Below are 23,107 nucleotides of genomic sequence, written 5' to 3' on the forward strand. Positions count from 1 at the left end.
TGGTGGTGGTGCTGGTGGTGGTGGTGGTTGCTCTTTCTAATGAGAGTGCGACCAAACAGACGGTCGAGCGTCGCGCGTCTCTTCTAGTGCCCCGAACTACGTGTCGCCACCCGAACGTCCCCTTCTCTTTGCTTCACCACACCATTTACTGCGCACCACGCCCACCCACCCACCCCCGCAGCACGGCATGCGCGTGCCGCGGAAAACAGTCAAAGCCCCGCAGTGTTCCCCGGTAGCAGGGGAGGCGGAGGCAGTGAGCAGATCTACGTGGGAAGCGCAATTCAAAACCATGCCAAGAGACCACCCGTGTCGATTACCCGCGTCAACTACAAAGAAAAATGTACAGCACAATGCAGCAGAGAGGCTACTTGGGGAGGGCAAGCGTCCAGTGCGGGGAGAGACAGCGGAAAAGACTGGCACGGAGATGGATGTGCATGAGGAACCCTTTTACACCCATGGTGTTGCGCAGGAAAAGGAGCGAGAGGAGACGCGGAAGAGCGCACTCCACGTAGCGTTTCACGCGAAGCGGAGGCAGCGTAACAAAAAAAAAAGAGGGCACAAAGGATCGGGCAGCAAGTCTAAGCATCTACTTATCTAAACAAGAAAAAATGCCCACACGCGAAAGACAAACAACGCAACAATAGCCCGTGGCAGTCAAAGCAGCCGGCATTCCCCTACAGCTCGAGCTGCAGGCCAGTGGTTCGTCGTTGGGACTCCGCTCGTCCCTGCTTTGGAGCAGCGAGACTCGAGTCTAGCGCTCCGTGCGCGACCTCGCTTGGCTTTCGCAGATCCAACTCCGTAAGGTAGTGAAGCCGCGCCGTGGAGCCGTGGCGAGGCACCGACGTCGCAGTGGACCGGACGCCATCCTGGACACTACTGTTGTGGTGCAGCTTTAGAGCGCGCCACGGCAGCTGGTCGTCAGCCTCGCTAACAGAGCGGTCATCGTCGTCCATGCGATCATGACTTTCGACACGCTGCGGAGGAAGGGAGACGCGAAACGGTATCGTGTCTCGCACATCGCGTGTTGCGGCGGCGCACCCCGTCTTCTGGCGCCCCAGCGCGCCAAGCTCCGCGGCAAAGCTGCCACAGCCACCCACCTCCCACAGGTCCTGCTTCACAGCACCCCACTTTGAGGCGACGCCAGTCAACCTTGGCGTTCCAGAAGCGGTCGTAGCCTCAGCGGCGGGCCCCGCCACAGCACCCGCGCCCTTCAACGTGGGGTCCACATTTAGCTCGTACGTCAGAAGCCGACCACGGGTGGATTGAGTAGATGCGCCGATCGGGAAGAGATGCGGTTGTCTGGGCTGCGACTGCACAGTTGAAGCGCTCATGCTGCGTTGCCGGGATCCCCCACGGTCTCTGCCGCGATAGGCCATGGAGACTTCTCTGCACTTCGAAGCTGCCGTCTGCCCTGGTAACGAAGGGGTGGCGGGGTCAATGTGCGATGGACGGACCAGCAGCGTTTCCTCTCCCTCCCCGACGTTGGCCCCGGCGTCAAAGATGGCGTCGCTGTCACCACGAAGTGCAACGGGTGCGCCGTTCGCGAGGCCATCCCTCGGTTCCGTGTGGTCCTCCGCCATGCCTCCCCAGAGGTGATGCGCCGCGCTCTCCTCCTCTCTGTTGTCGCGCCCTTTTGCCGTCCCCACGGAGCCCGCGCTCCCTTGCACAGCAAGTGGCAGCTGCACATCAGCCGATGCGTCAAGGCGGCCGAGGTCGGCGAGCACACGTTTGTACTGCCTTAGGCCATCATCATTCGGGGTGTCGGAGTTGAGCAGCACGAAGGATGCCATGCGGCACCCGTTTGCGCTGTCACTGCACATGTGATAGCTCCAGCCCTCTGCAACGGCAGTGGCCTGCTCGATTACACGCGTAGAAACACGGGAAACCCACTGCTGCTGCTCGTGCACCGTGTCCAAAATGCGCATCAGCGTGGCAGGGCTCACCGACCCCGGCAGACGTCGCAGGCGCTCGCCAGTGCTGCCGAGGAAGCTACTGATGGCGTGCATGGCACTCCTGAGCGCCGACGAGCGACGACTGACCACCGCCGACACCTCACCGAGTCGCGACAGTAACGCGTCCTCCCGCGCCTGCAAAACTTGGCGCAGACTGGAGAAGCACTGCTGGATTTCGGTGCGGACGTCATCCACCTTGGCCTCGTACGCAGGCCACAGTGACGCTAATTGCACGCTGGTCGCATCGGCGTCGCGCTGCAACGCCGCAAGCTCCGTGGAGTGTTGAGTCAACGCAGCGGCAGCGCGTGATGCGACGTCAGCCAGCGGGAACACTTCGTGCCCGCGATGGGCACCACCGAAGCAGCACGTCACGCACACACACGTCGAGCACGTGTCGCAGAAAAGGTCCAGTGCCATGCCGGCATGCTGCGTGCACCTCTGGTTGCCACGCCGGCGTGCCTGCTCACAGCTCAGCACTTCGTGCTGCCTAAACCCACCTTTGGCGTGTGTGGCTCGGTGGCAGGTGTCACACATGCCGAAGTCACACTGCAGACACACGCACATCGCCTTTGCCTCCTCACAGATGGAGCAGAAGGGCGACGCGGACGCGGCCGGTGCGCTCGGGCGCCCAACACCGCTACCGGTCTTCGTGATGCAGGAAAGGGGCTGAGAGCCAGTGTAGCTGTTGCGCACCACGCTCGCATCCAGGGCGTGCGCAACGCCGGCGATCGGGCCGGAGTGCGACAAAATCGTTGCGTCGCACGTCCTATTGCACAATGGGCACGCAAGGAGAGTTGCGCCGTCACACGCAGAGGCCGACAGAGGTGAAAAGGTCGTGGCGCTAGTGGCGCCGCCGGTGTGGTCCATCGTTTCGGCTTGGCCCTCACTGAAAGCGCGCACCGCTGATAGCCACTGCTCCACACACGCGCGGCAGGCAAGGCAGTGTACTGCCTCATCGACGGTTTTGGAATGGAACGAGGAAGGCGACAATGTGTCCTTCGGTCGCTCGTGTAGGTCTACTGGATCGACAAGCTCCACTGCACTGCAGAGCGGGCACAGGAACGGCCACGATAGGGGTGCGCTTAGCGCCCCCTCTGCCGCTGCCTCCGTCGAGGTCGTCTCCTCGCACAAAGCCAGCGCAGTGGCAGGGCGATCTTGGGACGCATCTTCGTCGTCCACAGTCGAACTACAAATGGACGCATCGGGGACGGTGCTATTTCCGCTATGGTCTCCCCCCACCGCCAACTTGCTGACAGTGCGCTTGGCCATTTCCGCGACAAGAATGGGAGAGTAGGAAGCGGAGAGGCTGTCACCAATCTCGAAACCCGAAAAAAAAAAGAAAGCAGATGTGCGTGTTACGGCGGGTGCCTCACCGTCAGCCCTGCATGCAGTATGCGGTCTTGTGCAAGCAATCGACCTAGCGGGCTGCTTTGAGCCGCAGCAGCTTTTCAAGCGACAAGGCAACCGCACGTCTACAGGAAAGGAGAGCGAGGAAATATGAGATTCTCACGCGCATCGATAGATGTAGGTCCGTAGGCCTCTGCGTGCCTGTGTGCTCCCGTGAGGTGCACAGACAGACAATGAGAGTGGCGGCACTCGACGGAGGCAATGCCATTCTCCTTCACCTCGTCAGCGTGGGGATGTGTGACAGACGAATCCGGGGAAGGGGGAGGGCACGGACACCGGCACGCCGAGGGTTCGAGCCCAGTACACGTGTCCCCTTAACAACAACTTTCTTTTGTCTCCTAGACCTCCGTTCCGCCACGACAAAGTCACCAAATATACGCGGGCACAGCCTCAGCCTACCTACCGCCCACGCACCACAGCAACACCCTCGCCGCCCAGCACGAGCCGCCCTGCCGTGGAATCGGGCCGTGCGTCCTATGGGCTCTGCATGCCCTTTCTCGCCCCCTTCACCGGCCGCGTGCTGGCGTCATCGGCGCCAGACGGAGACGCGGCGTGGACTGCATGCCTCGCGCCAAAGCGGGGCGCGTCCGGGGCTACATGCGCGAGGGCGGAGGCAGTGGGCCGTCCAGGTGCACGGCAGGACGCGCCCAGGGAGGAAGGCCACCAGTCGCAGGCCAGGTGGGGGGGGGGGCCTGTGCGACCTTGCACACCCTGCCTGTATGCCATGCGTCCCCCCCCCTCCTCTCTGCCCCACAAGCCGCCTCAACGCGCGGCATCCCGTAGCGCGGTGCGGGGACTCCCCGCATGGGCGTCCGGAGGAGCGCCCCCCTCGCGCACCTCGGGCTGCGCACGTCGTGCAGCCGGCATCGGTGCTTCATGAGGCCCACACCGCCGGATGGAGACGGTGCCGCCTATGACGCCACGCGTGCCCGTTTTGGCGCTGTCCCGTGTGCGTGGCAGCGCGCCCGCGCAGTCCTCGCACGCCCGCAGCCCCGGCGCCTGTTTCACGACGGCCTTCTCGTGTCGGGCGGCGGGGAAGGAGGTGGGGCCTCGCCGTCTTCATCCGGCACTTCCATCGGCACCATGCGTCGGCGGCGTGTCTGGCCGGCTCGCCCGCCTCTGCCGCGACAGATGGGACGGAGGGGGGCAGCCATGAGTCTCTGACGGCACGCGCATTCCATTCCCTACCGTCAGCACGCAAGCCTCTGACCGGAGTGAATACGCCGCTGTTGGCGGAACCGTCGACAAAATTCGGAGGGAGCGGCTTCAAACATCATCATGATAACCGCTAGTGTCTTCAGCGCAGCGCCCGCGCAGCTCTGTCCGCCGACATGAGGTGTCCGCAGTCGTACCCGAGAAGGGCAGGCTTCAGGTTCCTGGCTTTGGCGAAGGGCGTGGGTACAGGGCCCTAATACCGCACTGAAGTGGCCGCCATCACTGCCGGAAAGCCGCAGGGACAGGTAGAATAAAAAAAAAAGGGTGGAGAAATACAGATAGACAGAGGCAGAACTACGGATAGCCAAAGTCGTGCGGTTCGGTGATGAACACGTGGTACGAAGAGGCGGGTTCTCCCCATCGGCACAGGGAAGGCGCAGCTGCTCCCTCTTTTGGCGGAAAAGATCCAAAGACGCGGTCGCAGCACAACGGTGTGTATCTGGAAATCTGAGTGAGTGTTCTGCAAGACACAAGACGAGGAGGAAGAAGAGACAGAGAGAGAGCCCACCGGCACGGCCCTTTTTCGTCCCTCTTGCTCGTGTGCCTGCGGCAGGATCACAAGGAATGCAACAAGGAAATCTTCTAGGATACATGCGTATTTGTATAGGCGTGCGCGTCGTGTGCAGGCGCGCAGCTGGACAGACATGAACGACCAGCATGGCAAGGTGGAAAGGAGTCCAGGCGAACAAGTGCAGGTCGAGACGCCGACGACGTCTGCTGTCGTTGGTGCCCGTCTCGAACCAGCAAAACCACACACCGTGAGCCGAATGCAAGCGTCTTCACCCTTCCCGGCAAAACGATGCGAAAACGCCGTGACCTCACCATATCTTGCAGCCCCACAAGGCATGTGCTATGCCTCACCTGTGGAAGAAGGTCTGCCGTCATTCCGTGAACACTCCTTTTTCAGGTTCCTGCTTCGCAGCGTTGGCGCGAAAAAGAAAGGCCGCCTTCGCCACCTCCTCTGGGCGTGTAAGGCGGCCGTTCATCTCCGTCAGCTGGGGCAGCACTGACAGTGTCCACAGATACACCTGCTCCTGCTGCGGGAGCGCTAGAACCTCCTTCTGGTGGTGCACGCGCACATCGAGCTCGCCGTCACGCCTCGCACTGCCCACTGCATGAACGAAGGCATACATCTCAGAAGCAGCAAGGTCCACATAGGCGGCGGTGGTCGGTGTTGTTGCCCGCGCCGCCGATGAGTCCAAGGACTTCCACCCCGTAATCGTTTTTGTGCCGGCTCGGTGGTCGTCTGCTGCATTATCCGCATTTCTGGTCACCTTGCTTATGGCGGAGGCGCTGGGAAACAGGGTGCTGCTCGTGTCGGGAGCGTTCTCGCCTTCTGCCGCGACCACTTCCGCAGACGCAGCGCCAGCGGTTGCTGCGGTGGTACGAGTTGGGGCGTTAAACCCGCCACCACCGCCGCCAGAGCAGAGCGACCCGCCGTTGTCCTCCCCATCACTCATGACCACCTCTGCATCGTACTCTGTTCCCTGCGCCGTCGTCGGCAGCGGGTCACCCAGCCGCCCGCGCTCACCCGCTGCGTGATGTGACAGGTGCTCCAGAGCCTTGTTGCCCGCAAACGTCAGGGTGCGCAAGGCCTTGAGGCAGCGCAGGACCCTGAGCTCCTTCAGCCCCGACAACTCGTTCCCTCCAACGTCGAGCACTGTTAAGCAGGGCAGCTGCTTCAGGGCGGCGCTCAAGTGGCGCACGTGATTGTTGGCGATGTTCACCTTTTCGATCTGCGGAGGGACAGAGTAGAGGAAATTGATGCTCGACAGCGAGTTGTTACTCAGGTCCAACACCCGCAACGGTCGCGTCGCCGCGAAGGCATTGATATCGACTGTTTCGAGTGCGTTGTCGCTCAAGGAAAAGTGCCTGAGTCGCTCAGCAGTGGCGAGGCAGCGCGCAGGGAGATGCTGTACTCGGTTACGGCAACACGTAAAGTCGAGCAGGAAGGGAAACTTTTCCAACCCATCCAGCGACGTGATGCAGTTGTCGTCCAGGTGTAGGTGCTCCAGGCATTCGGCGGCCGCCACGGCAAGGGATACAAACACGTCGGAGGTGAGGCGGTTGTGACGTGCGTGAAGATGCACAAGCTGTGGCATGTAGCGCACCGCATCGAGCTCCGTGAGTCCGTTGTCATCAACACAGAGTCTTTGCAGGTGAACGTACCGCTGCAGCCCCGGCAGCGCACGGAGATGCTTCGAGGCGAGGTGGCTTCTCGTGTACACCAGCTCTCCATAGGGGTTGTAACCAAGGTCGGAGAGGGAGCCTTTCAGTTCCTCGAGAGTCAGGTCGTGCATCTCTCCTGACTGCGCCGCGGGTGTCGGAGCAGCCACGCCATCACCTCGACAGGGCAGCGCAACGCTCACGCAAACGTTTACCGCTGCCGGCATCTTCGACCGTGTCCGTTCTCGGATGAAAGCACAGGCGCACACACGGGTGCCTCCTCAGAAGAAAGAAACGAAGTGGGACTCCTCGCCAGATGAGGATTGCATGCTGCTGTGTTGTCTTGTGTTTCGGGTTTGCGTGTGTCCGCTTGGTGTGCGCGCGCAGGGGCGGAAGACTACGCACACACGGGAGGGGGTAGAATCCGAGAAGAAGGACGGGACCATGGCGGAGGTGATGCAAAGCAAGTGTGGCCATCGGAGGGTGCGCGTGGCCGAGTGGGAGAGAGGGCGGATGACGGTGATAATGCGCGCAGCCTGCGCTGTCGGCCTCGGCAACGCAGGTGATGCCAAGGAGAGGGGGCGAAAGAAAAACCCTCCACAAGGAAATGCATACAGGGTCAATGAAGCGCGCGGCTACTTCTCTTTATCGGCGTCCCCCAGTGTGTTTCGCTTGCAGTAGGCTGTTTTCGGCACGCAGTCCGCTGATGATGTGCCAACCCCTAAGCAGCAGCAGCCCAAAGAAGCCCGTATCGCGTCCCAGTCGTCCAGGAGCGAAGGCGCGGTAGAGGAAGAGAAAAAATCAGCGTGGGGGTGGTGTGTGTGTGCGTGTGTGTGTGTGGGGGGGGGGAAACAGCCGCCGTGCACTCCAGATCGTTGTGCAGGAGCTTTGTATTGTGCGAACTTCTCCGCGTGTATGTTTCCTCGTCTTGTGTGTGTGTGGGGGGGGGTGAAGAGTAGGCCCATGGTGGCAGAAGGACGAGACGAAGCAAAGCACACAAAAAAAAACGAAGGGGAGTGAGGAGCATCCGCCACACACGCACTGCACTGCACTCGCTCATTCACTCTCACTGGGTGTGTATGTTGTGCACGAATGGTGCTCCAGGCACAGAGAATCAACTACAAGGGGGTGGTGCTCCATTGAGTCTCGGAACGGCACCGTTGGCGCACACGCAAAGGCTGCGCAGAAGCGTCTACAGGGCGACTGACTGGATGATGAGCAAGAGAGATGGTCGTGTCGGGAAAAAAAAGGTGATGCTTCGTATGCTCTCAAGAGCGTGTGGGCAGGGCAGTCGATTTTGATCAGCCGCTTGCGCTGTGGTACGGGCACGTGTACCGCCGGCAGAGATAGCTGAGCCTCTGCAGCCGAACGCTGGTCTCTTCACCAGCAGCCTTGCACTCAGCTGCCTTTCGCGGCCTCGGCTAAGAGAGAGCGAAGCTCATTCACGAGAAGAGCGCGACGTGTGTGCTTGTCCTGCATCGCCAACGTCGACGGTGAGTCGCCACGGCCACCGTTCATACTCCGATTAGTGTTCGTGCTTCTAGACGCACTGAGCGACACAGCCTCCTCCAGCTCCATCCGCGCCTCCTTGAGCAACTTTAGCTGCTCCTTCTTTTGTTCTAAAAGGGCAGTAATACGGTGCAGTGCGGCTGCGAGCACCTCACGCGGTGCCTCTTCGGACGAACCGCGCTCGATCGTATCATCGTAGCGGTGCTGCAGCTCCGCCAACTCCTGTCGCAGTTGCGCCTCTACCTCATCTATCGCTGTCGTGCGGTGCGCTGAGGGGCCAGCCGCGCCAGTCTCCGGGGGCCGGCGAGCAGGTGATGGCCTTCCAGATCTAGACGGCGCCGCTGTCGCCTGTGTCCGCAGGCCTTGCCCGCTGCGAGCCGCGGTCGCCTTTCCGGTTGTCTCCGCCGCTTCCTGCTGCGAGTGATGCATGGATGAGTTCGCTGATGGGTAGGCGCACGGCGGGGCCTCCTCCGGGACGATGCGCACATCACGGAGAATCGAGCTACATGTTGGGTCTTCGTAGTTGTGGTGCAGCGACGGAGACACCTTGCGCTGACGTGCAGGCAATGCGGGCCGCTGCAGCTCGCGCGGCGGTGCATACCCGGGAGAGCGGGTGCGGCTGCTAACGCTCCGCCGTGGATGCGCACAAGCGGCCGGCGCCGCCCGCGAGTGCGTCTCACAGATGGCACCACTGCTCGAGTACCGGTGCGGTACCGCTTGCGGCGCCGGACGGCGCCGTTGCAGCTGCTCGTAGCGAGTGAGTAGACCGTCCATGGCTACCCGAAGCTGCTCGTTCGTTTTCAAAGCTGCCTCACGCTCTTCCTTCAGCTTTTCCACGGTCACCAACAGAGCAGCTCGGTGCGTCTGCTCCTCCTTGATTTCGGTACGCAGCTTCGCCACCTCCATGCTAATCTTTGACTCACGCTGGCTCGCCAGCTCCTTTTCAGAGGCGATCATTTGCTCCAGCTCACGCCGGCAGCCGCCGAGGTCTTCCTTGTTGCCGCTGAGGGCGTCCTCTAGCTGCGCTCGCTCTTCGCGCGCCTTGCGCAGCAGCTCTAGCAGATCCGCCTCCCTCTTACGGTGTGCCGCACGCTCCTGCTCCATCTGGCGCTCCATGTCCAGCTTGTAACGCTCGTGAGCCTGCAGTGCCACCTCATACTGATCTTGATGAAAGTCACGGTCTTGCTCGAGAGAGCGAATCTTGCTCTGGAGCGCCTGCAACGCTAGCACAATAGACTTCGTGTCGCCGACCGTGATGCTGAGGCCGGAGCGCTGGAGGCTGCTCACCCCGCTCTCCGCCGTTGAGTGCGTAGCGCTCATCGCCTGGTAAAGTGGGAAGACGGGAGGAATATATATGTATACATATACCCGGCAGGGACTCGGCGCTGTGGAGGCAGCGAAACGTAGACGAGCCGACACCAACTACACAGCAAGGGTGGGTGGGGTGGCTAGTTGGACGAACGGCAGACGGTGCAACCAAGTAGGCGGGCAGGGAGAAGCACTGAGAAAGGACAGCGCGCCAAGAGCTCCTCCTCGCCAAGGAAAACGGGAGAATCGGAGCAGCGGGTACGTGCCACTGTATGGCTTCCAGGCGGTTCCAAGAAGGTGCGCACGCAGAGTCGCAGGATGCAATCGGTAGTTAGATGCGCGGCTCCACGTGCCTTGTTGGGAGGCGTGCGCACACTTCGTCGTGTGTCTGGTAATGTTTTGTGTGCGTGCAAAGGATGGTGCGGTGGCTACGGTCGAGTGGTGTTATATCTAATTAAAAAAATAAAAAAGAATCATACATCTACGTGTCTTTTTGGCTCCTTTGCTTGGCGTGTGTGATTCCTCATGTAATCGCCCCCCCCCCCGTGACACACCTTCTGCGCTGCAGCTGCGGCGGAGAGAGGGAGAGAGAGGGGGACAGGGAGCGGCGGCGCCAGTTGTCATGAGCGCAGCGCGCCGATGCGAGAGGCAGGAGAACAAAAAAAAAAGAAAATGAAGGATGGGGACCGTCGACAAGAGAAGTGGAGTGCACAGAAGATGTGACAGAGCAGACAAAGACGACGCTTTATTTTGCAGCACTCACGCTGGTGCAGGATACGCCGTTCCGAACCGACCAAAGGAGGTCGCCATGTGCACGCAGGTCTTCGGCCGCAGCTTCTCGGCGTGCGACCGCCCACATACACACGAGAACAAAAGCCGAAGGTATGCATGCCCCGGTTTTCCTAGCCTTCGTACCAACGCTACTTGGCGCACATGAGAAAAGTAGCGCATGCTTACCTGTCTACAAGCCTTCACCGCATCGCGCGCGTACACGAAACAGTTCCTCTTCCTCTCAACGATGCCCTCCACCTCCTTCATCGAACAACTTTCGCAAGCGGAAATCTAAACGTCGGTGCCAACGCAATTTACTACAACAAGCAGACAAGGGGGAAGCGAAAGCCCATAAACGGAACAAGTGATGGAAGTGGAGATCGCCCTCGGAGGAGAGGTCGTCGATCCGTTAGGTATTCGCGTCAACACTGAGAGTGCTGTCCTCACTCATCCCCCCCCCCCGCCTACACACATTCACACCTCAACGCTCTAGCGCCTGTGTGCACCCTTCTTCAAAGAAAAAGAGGCGCTCTAGAAAAGCAGAAAGGAAACAAGGCAAAAGAAGCGCCTATCAAGACGTGGCACCTCGTGGAGGCATCGGTTAGCATACACGCTCGACTTCTGCGGCGGGGCAATGCCGTCCCACCGTGCCGCACGATGAAAAAAAATCAGGCACTCGCACATGCGCTCATGCCAGCTTGGGCAAGCGTGCAAAATCGAAGAGGTTCACCACGACGCGCTACAAGTGGCAGATGCACGGAGCGATAAGTTCACAAAAAGGGGGGCGAAGACGCGCAGCGCCCCATAGATAAGCACAAGCGCGTCTTTTTCTCTCTTACGCCTCTTCAGTCGCGTGAGGCAGTGCAGCCTAGAGGTGCTCCATCCGTCGCGCCACCGCCCTCTCCATGGCGAAGTCGAGAAACTGCGCCAGCACCTTCTTGCCGTTTGCCAGCCCGCGCAACACCTCAGCGGCCTCCGGGTCTGACGCGAAGGCGCGCACCGCGTATGCTCGCAGCACGAGAAGGGACGCGTCAAAGGTGCTGCGCATCGGTTCGGTGCCGTCAACGAAAGCCGAGCACCCTGTCAACACAGCCGCTTCACGCAGCGTCCACCACGTGGCCTCGGCGTTCGCTGTCACGTAGTCCATTGCCAGTACGATGCCGACCAGCATGGACAGCACTTCCTCCGCCACAGACTCGTTGAACAGGTTCGGCAACACCTCTTCCGCCGTGGAGATGAGTCCCTGCAGCAGCGGCAGAAGCGCAAAGCGAAACACGCTGAAGCGGCGATCGTCATCGTCGTCCGTCTCAGCGCCAGACTCGGCATTTTCCAGAATAACACTCCACGACTCGTCCAGCACACTGGTTGCCGAGCTGCGCGCATCGCTAAAGTGGAACACGAAAACGCGGGCGCGTAGCAGCTCAGCGAGAAGAGCCTCCAGCGCCGGCGGGAGCGCGGTCGGAACAGCTTCGGTCAGGCTCTGTGTGCACGCCAACTGAGGAGCCACAGCACCTCTGCCCAATGCGGTTGGCCTGTAGGCGCTCGCCGGTGGCGACGACAGTGACGCGGCACGCAAGTAGACGCCACCGCTGTGAATCGAGTGGAATGGCGTCGTCGTACCTTCCGCTGCAAAGCCGTCGGCGCCGGCACGATGTCCTGATACAACACGGCGAGGCGGTGTCGCCATAGAAGTCGCTGATGACGTGAAAGAGCGGGTGCTTGAGAGGGGAGGCGGGTACTGCTGCAGGGCATTCAGGCCCTTCTGGCAACGGTGCTGCAGTCGTTGGGCGTCTGCCCACGCCTGCCACGTCCTCCAGCACGCCCGCAAAGCTGACAAGCGATGGAAGTGCCCCATCATCGCCGCGGTGGGAAGCGGGCCACGGCAGCACGTGCCGCGGCTAGTGCGACGGTCATGCGACACTGCCACCGCAGCCCGCGCAAACCGAGCCAGCACCTCTTCCTGACGACGGCACCTCCGAGCAGCAAGAAGGCGCTGCCACCGCGCGTAGTACGCGTCACACACCTGCGCCATGCGAGCGCACTCCAAGCGACGCGCCAACGCACGCTCGCGCTCCAGTCGCGCTGTGCGCTGCCGCCGCATGAGATGCGTGTGACGAAACAGCGCTAGATGATCCTTCCACAGGTGAAAGTATGTGCGAAGGCGGGACTGGAAGGCGTAGTGTCCCAGCTCTTGGATGACGTGTCCCGCCTTCCTGCCAATGACCTCGCACAGGGCGTAGTAACGATGCCGCTGCGCTTGGCACACGGCAGCTGACTCGGCGCGGCACAGCTGCAGCTGCCGCAGCCACCGCCACTGCTGGACTTCTCGTGACTTTGCGAGATTCTTCATGTCCGACCGGCCATCCACGCAAACGAGGGCCACCGCATCACATGACCGTGGTACACTGATAATTCCGCTGTTGTTGGTCGTCGTGTTGCTGCTGCAAGACAATGACGGCAGCAGTTTTGGTGCCGATGGCTTGGGAGGATCGCGGGCCGCCACTGGCTCTGCAAGCGACAGTGTGCGCCGGCACGATCGGCCCGGTGACTCGGTGACAGTCGCCGCTGCCAGGCAATCTGATGTCCCCTCATGACAGCCGCCGGCGGCGCTACAGCACAGCAGCAGTGCGCGCTGCGGTCGCACCGCGATTGGGAGGACTTGAGTGAGGTGGGTCGGAGGGAGATCACGGCACTCCTTGTGGCACTCGAGCCCAAAGCCGTTTGCCACCCGCGCGTCGCTGAGGTGGCTGCGCGCCAACCCCTGCTCCTGAAGCTTCGCCCACTCCTGCGCCGAAGGTGGGGCAAGAAGAGCGTCCGCGGACGGGTGAGGCATACGAGAGACGACGCTCTTGTCGCGCGTGGCGAAAATCCACGCAAATCCGTCCTCGCGCGCCACCCACAACAAACCTTGCCACGAGTCCAAAAAGAGCTGCGTGATGGGCTGTGCGTGCACGTCGAGAAGGCGCTTGCGAAGGTGCAGGTCGAAGGCGCCCATGTTCATACGGTCCGGCATCGCCACCTCCGCCATCCACCCCCGTACTGCCGCCCCTGTCGTCTCCTGCGTAGCCAGATCCCCACCCGCTTCCCTCCCGTCGTCCCCGTTCCGCTGCCGAAACAGCTCTTGCTCGTCCTCGTCTGGCAGTAGCCACTCCGGGAAACAGCGCACCGTCGACATGGCGCCGTCGACAGCAACGTACATCTCGAGCCGCTGAAAGGCAAAAAAAAGCGCCCTTTCTTCGGTCAGCTCCTCAAACTCATTCTCCAGAATCCGCGCGTCCACCTCCTCTTCTGTGGGACGATGCTGCCACGACGCGACTCGGTTGGACGGCTTTGGTATGCGGCGCAGTGTTGTGCGGATGTGCGGCGGCAGGTCCACCGCCACATCGGCGATGGCCGCTGCCGCCCCCTGCACGAATCGAATCTGGCACTTGGCTGCCTGCGTAGGCATCGACAAGTCCTGCCCGGTGCTGCCAGTGCCGCACCCATTCCTCGCCGTGATGGAGGCGCCGCGTTGCACACTGGCGCGGGAATGCATGCCGGTTTTCGGCTGCGCGGGGTGACGTGACTCCGAAAGGCGGCCTGGAGAGGTACTCGGCAGATGAGCAGTGCCGCGCGATGGCGAGGTGCTCTGCTGAGGAGAGCGGAACATGGAAACAGACGTCTCGTGGACAGAGTTACGGCTCTTCTTCACCTTCTTTGCCTTTACAGGGCCGGACACGGGGACGGCGTTCTTCGCCGATGATGGATGGTGAGGTGGCAGTGCGTTGTGCAGTGGTGGGCATTGCTGGACCGTTGCCGAGGGAGCCACGAGAGACTTGCGTGAGGTGGGTAGGGCAGGCACGGTGCCGTGGCCGTCGCTCAGACGCAGGCCTTCCCGCTCCGCAGTGGTCTGAGGTGACCGACCCTGTGCTGCCTGCGACGAATAGTGCTCCTCGGTGCTGCTACGGCCGATCGAGGGTCGCTGCAGGTTCTTACGTATGGTGGCGGCCTCGCCGTCAGACTTATGTCCCGAGGTTGGCCTGTTGGAGGACAGTTCGGAAAGGCGGGCACGATTCTCGCGCGCCTCGGCTAGGCCAAGACCTCTGCACGCACGGCGGCTCTTGGGAACGCGGTCCGACCTGCGAGTCCCACCGTGGCCCTTGGACGCCGAGGTGCGACGTGCGCTCGCGTTGGATGTCCCTGAAGTGGGTTGCGACGCTCCGCTTCCGTGGCTCGCGGCCGAGCGCCCGTCGCAGCGAGATGACATCGACCGCAAACTGGAGTAGTAGAAAGCACCGAAGCTGGCTGGCCACCCCAGCGCGCTCTCCTTCACCTCGCTGCACCGATGCAGCTCCTCATCGAGGTTCCACAGGTGTAAGGTGCCCATGCAGTCCGACGCCACCAGCAGATTCACGCGCAGCGACTGCGCCGGCTCGGCAGCCAGCGGCGGCATCATGTGCTCCAGCTCCCGCTCCACCCCCTGCATCTCCTCCTCCGTCAACTCAAGCTCGCCGCGCTGCTCCTCGCGCTTGTCAAAGCGCGTCTTCGTCTGGGCAAGTTCGATGCGCGGCGTTTCTTCCCCCCTGCACGGCGCCGTGCATGGGTCTCGAGTCGCCATGCGCGGATGGTGACTCGTAGGTGCGTCGCAGCCGCCTGCCACGATGAGCGAGGATACCCAACGGAGAGCCGTGAGGCCAGCAAAGCCGCCGCTCAGCTTCGCCAGCGGCTTCACCTGGATTAGAGTGCAGCTCGACCGAACCTGCATATTCTGCAGCCCAGGCACAGGAGAGGAGCAGTCGAACGTAATGACGTCGCTGGACACTCCCGTCACGCCGGACAGCGAAGCAGATGCATCGAAGCAAAAGGGCGTGCCAGAGGCAGCGGTACCGCCGACAGCCAGCGACCCTGCAGCACCGTGACGGAACACCGATGCGCCGCTGCTGTGGGTTCCCTCGTTTTGCTCCTGCCGCTGCTGCTGAACTGTTGCGACTGCCTCGTACACCTGCCGAGCGTCCCAGATAACGACGCTGGCATCCGTCGCAGCAATGCAGACCAGCGAGAGGTGCTGACGCGAGGCCGGATCCACAGGCTCACCGTCGGCTTGCCCGGCAGCTGCAGCACTATCGACATCGGCGCCGAGGACCGCCGTCATGCACTGGATCGCGTTGCTCACCCGGTTCGGCAGCCCCCACTTTGGAGAGTCGCCGAAGGCGCGTGCGGCGTCATGGCAGGGGCTGCAAACAATCGATACAATGGCGCCGCCCTGGTAGCGCGGCAGCTCGTACACGAGGGCGGCGGAGGGGGCTTTGGAAAACGGCGACGATGCCCCGCAGGCGCGGACGTGGTGGTGATTTGCAGGCACCAGCCGCACACTGCCGTCCTGCAAGCCGCACCACACGTAGTCTGTAAATACGAGCTGTGACGCCTTCAGTCGCAACACATCGTGGGGCTCTCTCACGGGGAGGACGTGCAGCTGGTGCACCTTCATGAATCCGCGAAACGGCGCGTGTTGCAGGGCCGTGACAGCGACCCTCATTTTGGGATCAAGAATCCGGAGTAGGCGTTGGCCCGTCACGGCGTTGCGGACGACAATCTCGTTCTCGTAGCTCGAGCCGCCGACGCACCACAAGGTTGCTGGTGGCAAAAACATGTCGTTGCGCTGCTCCCGATGCGCGCCACGCAACGCGTCAGCCGTCTCCGGGGCCGCCGCCATGGACACCGCATTGTTGTCCCACTCCGTGGGTGCACAGCTGTCAGCAGCACATTGCTGCTCGCACACCTCGTACGAGGTCGCTGGCGCCTGCGCCTGAAAACGGCGACGGAGCGCCTCCTGGACCTTCTCCAGGTCAGGGAGCGGGTGCACCACGCAGGCATGGCGCATTGTCGCTCGCGAGTTGAGGGAGGCTGCGTAGTCATGATACACAGTCACCGAGTCCGCTGGGCGCTTAAGCTTTGCCCGAAGAAACGCGTACTCGCGCAGCCACGCGTCCGGGTGTTCGAACGCAGACAACGGAGGGACGTGGAGCCACTCCCCGAGCCCAGCCGAGCCCGAGCGCAGGGACGAGACGTGTACGCTGTTATTGGTGGCCGTCCCTGGGCTCATCTGCAGACTTGCATCCGTGATGACCGCGCCTGAGATCTCCAGCCCCGCCTTGTGCGCATCATGCTTCGTTGGTGACACGGGTCGGCGCTGAGAAGCGCTGAAGCACGGCAGCGACAAATCGTCGAAAAGACGAACATCCTCCTCTGCTGACACTTGCCGCAGCGCTTGTCGCCGCAGCGAAATACTGTGATGAGCAGCAGACGCCCCAAGCGGCGATGGAGGCGGTGCCAGACTAGTCGCCGGGAACGGCGTTTGCAAAACATATCCGGCCATATCTGAGTGACGCCTCAATCTATACGAGGGTGTGCGCAAGACAACCAAAGTGCAGCGAATGCGCGAAAGAATGAAAACGCTGCAAGGGAAGCGAGGGCACGCTCCGTGGCCCACACGAGAGTGGAACGCACACCGCACGAAACGGAAAAAACACCGCCTTTGAACGAGAAAGCCGAGAGAGAGAGAGAGAGAGAGAGAAAACAAACAAACAACAAAGGTCGCTGCAGTGGCAAAACTCAGCGTTCGACCGTGTTGCAACAAAACCGGGGGCAGGGGGAGAAATCCACACCCGGAGAAAGAGGGAGAAAAAAGAGCTTGGGTTGTGCCGAAGCTGCAACTCAGGGGAGGGGGAGGGGAGAGGAGAAAAAAAGGGAAGGGATACACACAGGCTCAGACACAGAAGGAGTGAGAACGCACACCAACAACGCAGCGGTGAACGAAAAAAAAAAATACAAAACGCAACAACGATATTCTAGGCGAGAACACACACACAAGAGGAAAAACTATAAACATATACCCATATATCTCCCCACATATACACACACGCACACACGTGACAATGAACAGACACAGGTAGAGATCGAGAGCGGACTACAGAAAAAGAAGAAGGGTTGGGATGCTGTGAAGAGAGAAGACAACAAACAACAAGAGTACAAAAAGCGTCCCTCCCCACCCCCTTCCTGGAACAAAAGTGGACACGGAGAATACGGGAGAGAACGAAGGAGAGAGAGGCTCGTTAGATGACGGGTCGCCACGCATACATGCGCCAGATCGAAAACAGACACGCACAGCAGAACGTGTTCAAAGTACAATCGAGGTCTAGGGAACAAGAAGAAGAAAGCGAAGGCACAGATAGCCACGAAGATACAGTGATAAAAAGGCCTGCGTAAAGAGATGCAAACTTGTCGACAAGAAGATTCGCAGAGAGGGGGTATGTGCACGTCAAATGCAATACGCTGCCGACGCGAGAGTCGAAGGCAGGATCACGAGTTGAGCGAGGAATAGTGTACGTATGTGCGTAGGAGTGAGGTATGTGCACACGTCCGGAGAGCGAGAGAGAAGAGTTAATCGTTCTAAGCGCTCAATGCGACACAACACACAGAAGAAGAGCGACCGTGTGGCCCTTTTTGTTTGCGTTTTTTCTTCTGCCCGCCTTCGTGATGAAAGCCCTTGTCAAAGACTCTCGATAGCGTGCCCTGCGGCCGTGCAGCGTGTGTGTGTGTGTGTATGTGTGCGTATGGCCGTTTGATGGAGTGGGGCACAGATGCTCGGTTGTCAGAGACGGTACGGTAGAGCGCGCAAGGCGTAAGAGCGAAGCGGAGAGTGGAAAGTTGGGAAGCGGACATGGAAAGCATGGACAAAGCGGAAAACTTTAGCCGTTGGGCACATCAGACACGGAGTTAAGCGAGAGCTTCGCGAAGTGAAGGTAGCCCCCTCCCCTCTCCACACACACAACGCGAAGAACAAGTGCAGCCTTTATGCTATCAGAAGATTTGACAATCGGCCGCGGTGATCGCAGAGACGACGCCAAGCAGGTCGTCGAGGCAGCCTCGCAGCGCCTGCGGTGATTCATGTCGCAGGCCAGCCTTGAGAAGCCGAACGCACACGCACTGCCACACACGCATTCTTCGCGAATGCTGTGAAGGAACGACCGCACGTTGTTAAGTTCCCCATCGTGTTTCAGGTTTTGACACTTACTTCTCGTTGGTCCCTTTGGTCACGAGGTCTGTTCTGGCGTTGCCCTCCCCCCCTCCCGCCTCCCGCTCCCTCCACTCGGCTGGCAGAGAAAGGCGATGCGCACAGCAGTATCAAGCGAAAAAGAAAGGTGAATCGAAACGAAGAAAAGGACGCGAAGAGGTCGATGCATGAGAACACGTTGTGTGCCTGGTTCAAGACGAAAGAGATGAGCACTGAAGCACGTAGAGGCACAGCTTGGGAGGGCTGGGAGGAGGGCATCCTCACGCGCCGCTCGGCGACTTTCAGTCGCCTACCCCTACCCCTCTTCCCGCCGTCCTGGCCCTCCGCAAGCTCCCCCCCCTTCTCTCGTGTCGTTTTCCCGTCTCCTGTTGCACGTGGGCGGCGAGCGTGCGCGGGGCTTCCGTCCCCTTCCTGCTCTGAGGGAGGGACAAGACAAAGGAAATGAGCGGAAAAACAGAAATCGGGGAGGAGGAAGATTGGCGCGTGTGAGACACACTCACACACACGGAAAGAGGCAGCACAAAGAGACACACAAACCACAGCAAAAAAAAGAAACTCGGCATCTAACGCCGGCGCACCGCTCGCACAGACGTCACACTTCTATGTCGCCCAACGCCAATCCAGCCTGTGGATCGCCGGATCAACTAGGGCGAGAGAACAATACTGTTCTTCCATGATGGCCCACAATGGTTCTGCTTGTCGTTCACTACTCCACGCATATCTTGCCTCTTTCTTTGCCTGCCGCAGGTACAGGCCCAGGCCTGCCCCTCCCCTTCACCACCACCAAAAAAAAGCCGCCGCTGCTTCTCGACCACCCTACGTGTGTTGTCCTCAACCGAGACAGAGGAAGTGAGATGTGTCGCTCACCGTCAGCGCATCCGTTGACTCCCTGCTGTGCCGCTGTCAGCGTCTACGTACGTGCGCGCATCTGAGGGTCGGGTCACGCCAGATCTGAGGGAGTGCGCCTACACGTACTCTTCCGTTGCAACAAATACCTCGTCGCTGTCTAACCCGTTCGCCAGGGATGACAGGGCCGTCTCCTGTGTGGTGGGAACATTCACAACAGAGTGACGAGGACGAGCAGCGGCAGAGGTACGCTGGCCCTGACTAACCTCGACCTCGACGGCATCCTCAGCATTACCCTGACTCGCACCAGCAGCGCGAACGTGCCAGCCGTCAGCGGTGACCACTCGTGACGCGACTGAGATACGCTGGCCTGGGCTAACAGGAAGGGCAGACGAGGAAGCTGCACCAGTGGCAGCGTTCGAACCCTCAGACAAGCCTTGCGTGATCGCGTTAAGCATACCTTCCTCCTCCGCCAGCTGCGTCGTGCCAGCCAGTGCCCGTTGACGCTTCCCGCCAGCCATCGACGAGGGTGCTGTCGAGTCGTCCAGCTTTGCAGCTTTTCGCAAGGCAGTGACAAGCGCAAGCACGTAAGAGTTGGTGGCCTCTGTGAACAGGCTGCACCGACTCAGCTGATCGCGCAGCACATGGAGGGCATCAGCTGGGCGCAGCTTCCCCGCGTACGACGAGACGGCTTGCAGAAGAAGCGGGTCTGTCGACGCTGCGAAGTCGGCGCCAAAGCGCACCATGGCCGGACAGCACGAGTAGAAACGGTCGGTGCCGACAAAGTGCACCGAGGATAGCTTCAGGCCTATCTGGTACAGCGCCTCCACAGAAAACGGTGTCGCGCCAACCTCGACACAGTGATGATACGCCGCGAGGAGGATGTCGCGCTCAAGGGTAAAGCCATCGTCGCCGGCACGATCTCGCAGCGTGTGGAAGAGGCTCTTGAACGCATCGGAGACCGCCTTCGATGACGTGTGCGTCCACAGCGACAAAAACGGCGCAGCCAAAATGGCGTCAAGCCGCTTAAAGAGGAAGAGGCGGGCAACGCCTGTCACCAGCCGCAGCTGAAGCGCCTCCACACGCGAGCAGACGCGCCGTGCCGCGACCAATTCAGTCAGGCCCGCGGGCGCCCAGCTAGCGGCTTGGGAGGGGCGCTGTTGCTGCTGCGCCCTGTGCTCCAGCACGTGCATCTTCAGGTAGTCCTGGGCGCAACGCAGCTCTGCCGAAACTCGCTCGTACAGCCCGCGAAGCAGCCGCACAAGCATCTCCTGCTGCGCCTGCGCTAGATCGTAATACGGGAGTGCCAGGAGATCGCAGAGGTAGACAAACACCTCCGCACGAGCCAGCACGGCAGCTCCATCTGCCGCGGCACCGGGAGAGCCGGTGGCCTGCGCCTCCTCTTCCGTCTCCGCCTGATACTGCAACACGCCAGCCACCACGTCTCGCACATGCGCCTTCAGCTGCGACAGCGACAGCGCTGGGTTTGCCTCGTCGGCGGAGCTGTGCACCTGCCAGAGGAGACACTGCACGGCGGTGCCAACCACCAACATCACCAGCGACGCGTCGGCCGCTGGCTGAGCCGCTAGAATCCCCGTCAGCGCCGTTTGGATCTGCTGCCAGTGTGCCCCCATCGGAACGAGGGCTGAACCGAGGTTCATGCGGGCCCACGCGTGCAACAAGTCCGCGGCATCGGCCGACGAGCTTCCCTGGCTGGATCTCGACGACGCCCTGACCGCTTGCGAAAACTGCGCCATGACGTTCTTGAGCAGCTCTTGCAAGTGCGCGTGTGCTTCGTTGTGCAACGGGTGCTCCGTGAAGGCCAGCTGATGCCACGCTTTCGTGAGGCTTTCGCGCATCTCCAGCGCGGTGCACGACGTGTTCAGCGTTGCCTTTCGCAACTCGATCAGAAGGGCTGACAGGGCGGCCTGGTGACTCTGCGAAGTAAAGGTGGAGAAGTCCAGCGCGGCGCACACCTCCGCGGCGGCTTGCAGGACATCCTCACTGCCGCAGTGCACTTCCAGAATGGTGGGGAGAGCGTGCGCTGCATCCTCGCTGAGGCGATGCAACAACGCGTCCGCCTCCCCCTTTGCCGCCAGCGGGATTTTCCTGCTTGCCGTGACCGTGCCGCCGCGGCGGTCGTCCTTCGGCAGCGGCCCCAGCGTCAGTCGGCCCTGCACCTTCAGCAACAGCGCCGCTATCAATTGCAAGCCCACCACAGCGTCGAGCGGCTTGTCGGACTGCGCGGCGGCGAGGATGGGCTGGAAATCGGTCAGCAACAGCGGCGGTCGCTCTGGCGTCCAGAGAGCGTCGATCAGGTACTTCTCCGGCATAGCCTCCCGGTACTGTGAGCGCAGCGTGGCGGCGAAGGAGCACAGTAGCTCGGTGGCAACACTCACCTGCGCTGTCTCGCTCTCCTCCGCCGCGGTGCGGCAGTGGATAAAAACCTTCAGCAGGATGCCCGCGGCAGCGCGGACGGACGGGCGCTCGTCGAAGAGCGTCAAGAGAACCTGATCCACTCTCTCGTTGCTCAGCAGCTCGCTTCCCTCTGGCACGTCGCTATCGCTGCGCACCATCATGGCCACCACGCGAATGGCAAGCTCCGTGCAGCGTACATCGACGTCGTTACTCAGCTCTACCAGTCGGCTCGTGAAGTACTGGAGGAACAGATGCAGCCGACTGTAGGCATCCGGAACGTGGGCGAGGGCCTGCAGAATGGTGTCCAGCGCCTCGGACCGAAGCTCTGGCCGTTTGTCGTGGAGCGGCATGCCGAGGTAGCGCAGGTATTTGTTCGTCATGTACTCCTCCGGAAACTCCAGAATCCACCGACGGAGTGCCTGAAAGCCGGCGAGGCGGATATCCGGAGCAATGTCGCGCAGCCGCTGATGGATGGCCTGCGAGAAGACGTGATCGCGCCACTCGACGACCTTGTTGCGTTTCCTTTGGACTGCGCCGATGGTCTTCTTCGAGCGGAGAAGCGAAAGCTGACTCTGCAGGTTAGCGGCCACACTGGAGAGCGCTTGCACAAACGCGAGCAGCGCCACGGTGGCGGTGTGGCGAAAGGAGCGCGACTTGCTCTCGCTCATGGCGATTATCCACTGTGAGAGAATAGGCAAAAATGTCCCGTCCAGCAGCACGTCCGACGCGAAGCCGTCCTGCATCAGCGACGCGCACCACTCCGGAAAGGTGCGCCGGAAGCGCTTGTACTTGGCATCCTTGTTCACGAGCAGATACGCCTCCGAGTCCTCCGGCACCCGCGCGTACAGCTCCTCAAGGAGCGGTCCTATCTCCACACCGTCGACAAGCGCGCTAGCATCCAGCTCCACTTCGGCGACGCCGGACGCCTTTGCCAGCACGTTAAGAACGGCGCACAGGGCCCCCTCCTTGGCCCCGCCGCGGTACACAGAGAGAATCGCCTCAGCGACACTCGACACGACACTGGTGCCGTCTACAAGAAACTGCAGCGTCGACTCCGCAAGGGAAGCCGTCTCTGCCTCGCCGAGTGTCGGCTGCGGCGTTGCAATGATTGCTCCGTCGAGAGCAGCGGCTGCACTGCTGTCCTGCTGAGACTCCTTCTTGGACACCTTCTTCGGTCGTGGGCCGCTGCGCTGGTGTGGGGTGGCCGCTGCGTCGTCCATGGGCAGGGAGGACACATCGTACGCCTGTGATACCGCATCCGCCTCGTCGGGGTACTGCGATGCACGTGAAGAAGGCATGCCACGCGCGCGGGTCGACTTCTTGGCCGACATCGCCAATAACTGCCTCGTGGTTGAGAATCGTGGGCAGACACGAGCAGGGAGAACGAGAACGCCTGCAACGTACTATTTCCAGCTGCCGCCTGAAGAGCGCCTTCGTATGCCGAGGGCCGAGTATACGTCAC

At 61.2% G+C, this 23,107-nt stretch overlaps 5 protein-coding genes across 5 annotated transcripts; all 5 read right to left on the reverse strand.

Moving 5' to 3' along the window:
* Nucleotides 1-674: 674 nt before the first annotated feature.
* Nucleotides 675-3,221, reverse strand: LMJF_36_1550 (conserved hypothetical protein; the record flags this gene model as incomplete). The annotated part of the gene is made up of 1 exon (XM_001686675.1): nucleotides 675-3,221. The coding sequence occupies one exon, from the start codon at nucleotides 3,219-3,221 to the stop codon at nucleotides 675-677; it is 2,547 nt and encodes an 848-aa protein (XP_001686727.1).
* A 2,234-nt stretch (nucleotides 3,222-5,455) lies between these two features.
* Nucleotides 5,456-6,967, reverse strand: LMJF_36_1560 (conserved hypothetical protein; the record flags this gene model as incomplete). The annotated part of the gene is made up of 1 exon (XM_001686676.1): nucleotides 5,456-6,967. The coding sequence occupies one exon, from the start codon at nucleotides 6,965-6,967 to the stop codon at nucleotides 5,456-5,458; it is 1,512 nt and encodes a 503-aa protein (XP_001686728.1).
* Nucleotides 6,968-8,138: 1,171 nt separating this feature from the next.
* Nucleotides 8,139-9,569, reverse strand: LMJF_36_1570 (conserved hypothetical protein; the record flags this gene model as incomplete). The annotated part of the gene is made up of 1 exon (XM_001686677.1): nucleotides 8,139-9,569. The coding sequence occupies one exon, from the start codon at nucleotides 9,567-9,569 to the stop codon at nucleotides 8,139-8,141; it is 1,431 nt and encodes a 476-aa protein (XP_001686729.1).
* Nucleotides 9,570-11,196: 1,627 nt separating this feature from the next.
* On the reverse strand, nucleotides 11,197-16,683 carry LMJF_36_1580 (conserved hypothetical protein; the record flags this gene model as incomplete). The annotated part of the gene is made up of 1 exon (XM_001686678.1): nucleotides 11,197-16,683. One exon carries the CDS (start codon nucleotides 16,681-16,683, stop codon nucleotides 11,197-11,199), a length of 5,487 nt encoding a protein of 1,828 aa, XP_001686730.1.
* A 2,663-nt stretch (nucleotides 16,684-19,346) lies between these two features.
* Nucleotides 19,347-22,976, reverse strand: LMJF_36_1590 (conserved hypothetical protein; the record flags this gene model as incomplete). The annotated part of the gene is made up of 1 exon (XM_001686679.1): nucleotides 19,347-22,976. The coding sequence occupies one exon, from the start codon at nucleotides 22,974-22,976 to the stop codon at nucleotides 19,347-19,349; it is 3,630 nt and encodes a 1,209-aa protein (XP_001686731.1).
* Nucleotides 22,977-23,107: the final 131 nt, after the last annotated feature.

This window comes from Leishmania major, chromosome 36, assembly GCF_000002725.2.
Source record: "Leishmania major strain Friedlin complete genome, chromosome 36".
Taxonomy (NCBI): domain Eukaryota; phylum Euglenozoa; class Kinetoplastea; order Trypanosomatida; family Trypanosomatidae; genus Leishmania; species Leishmania major.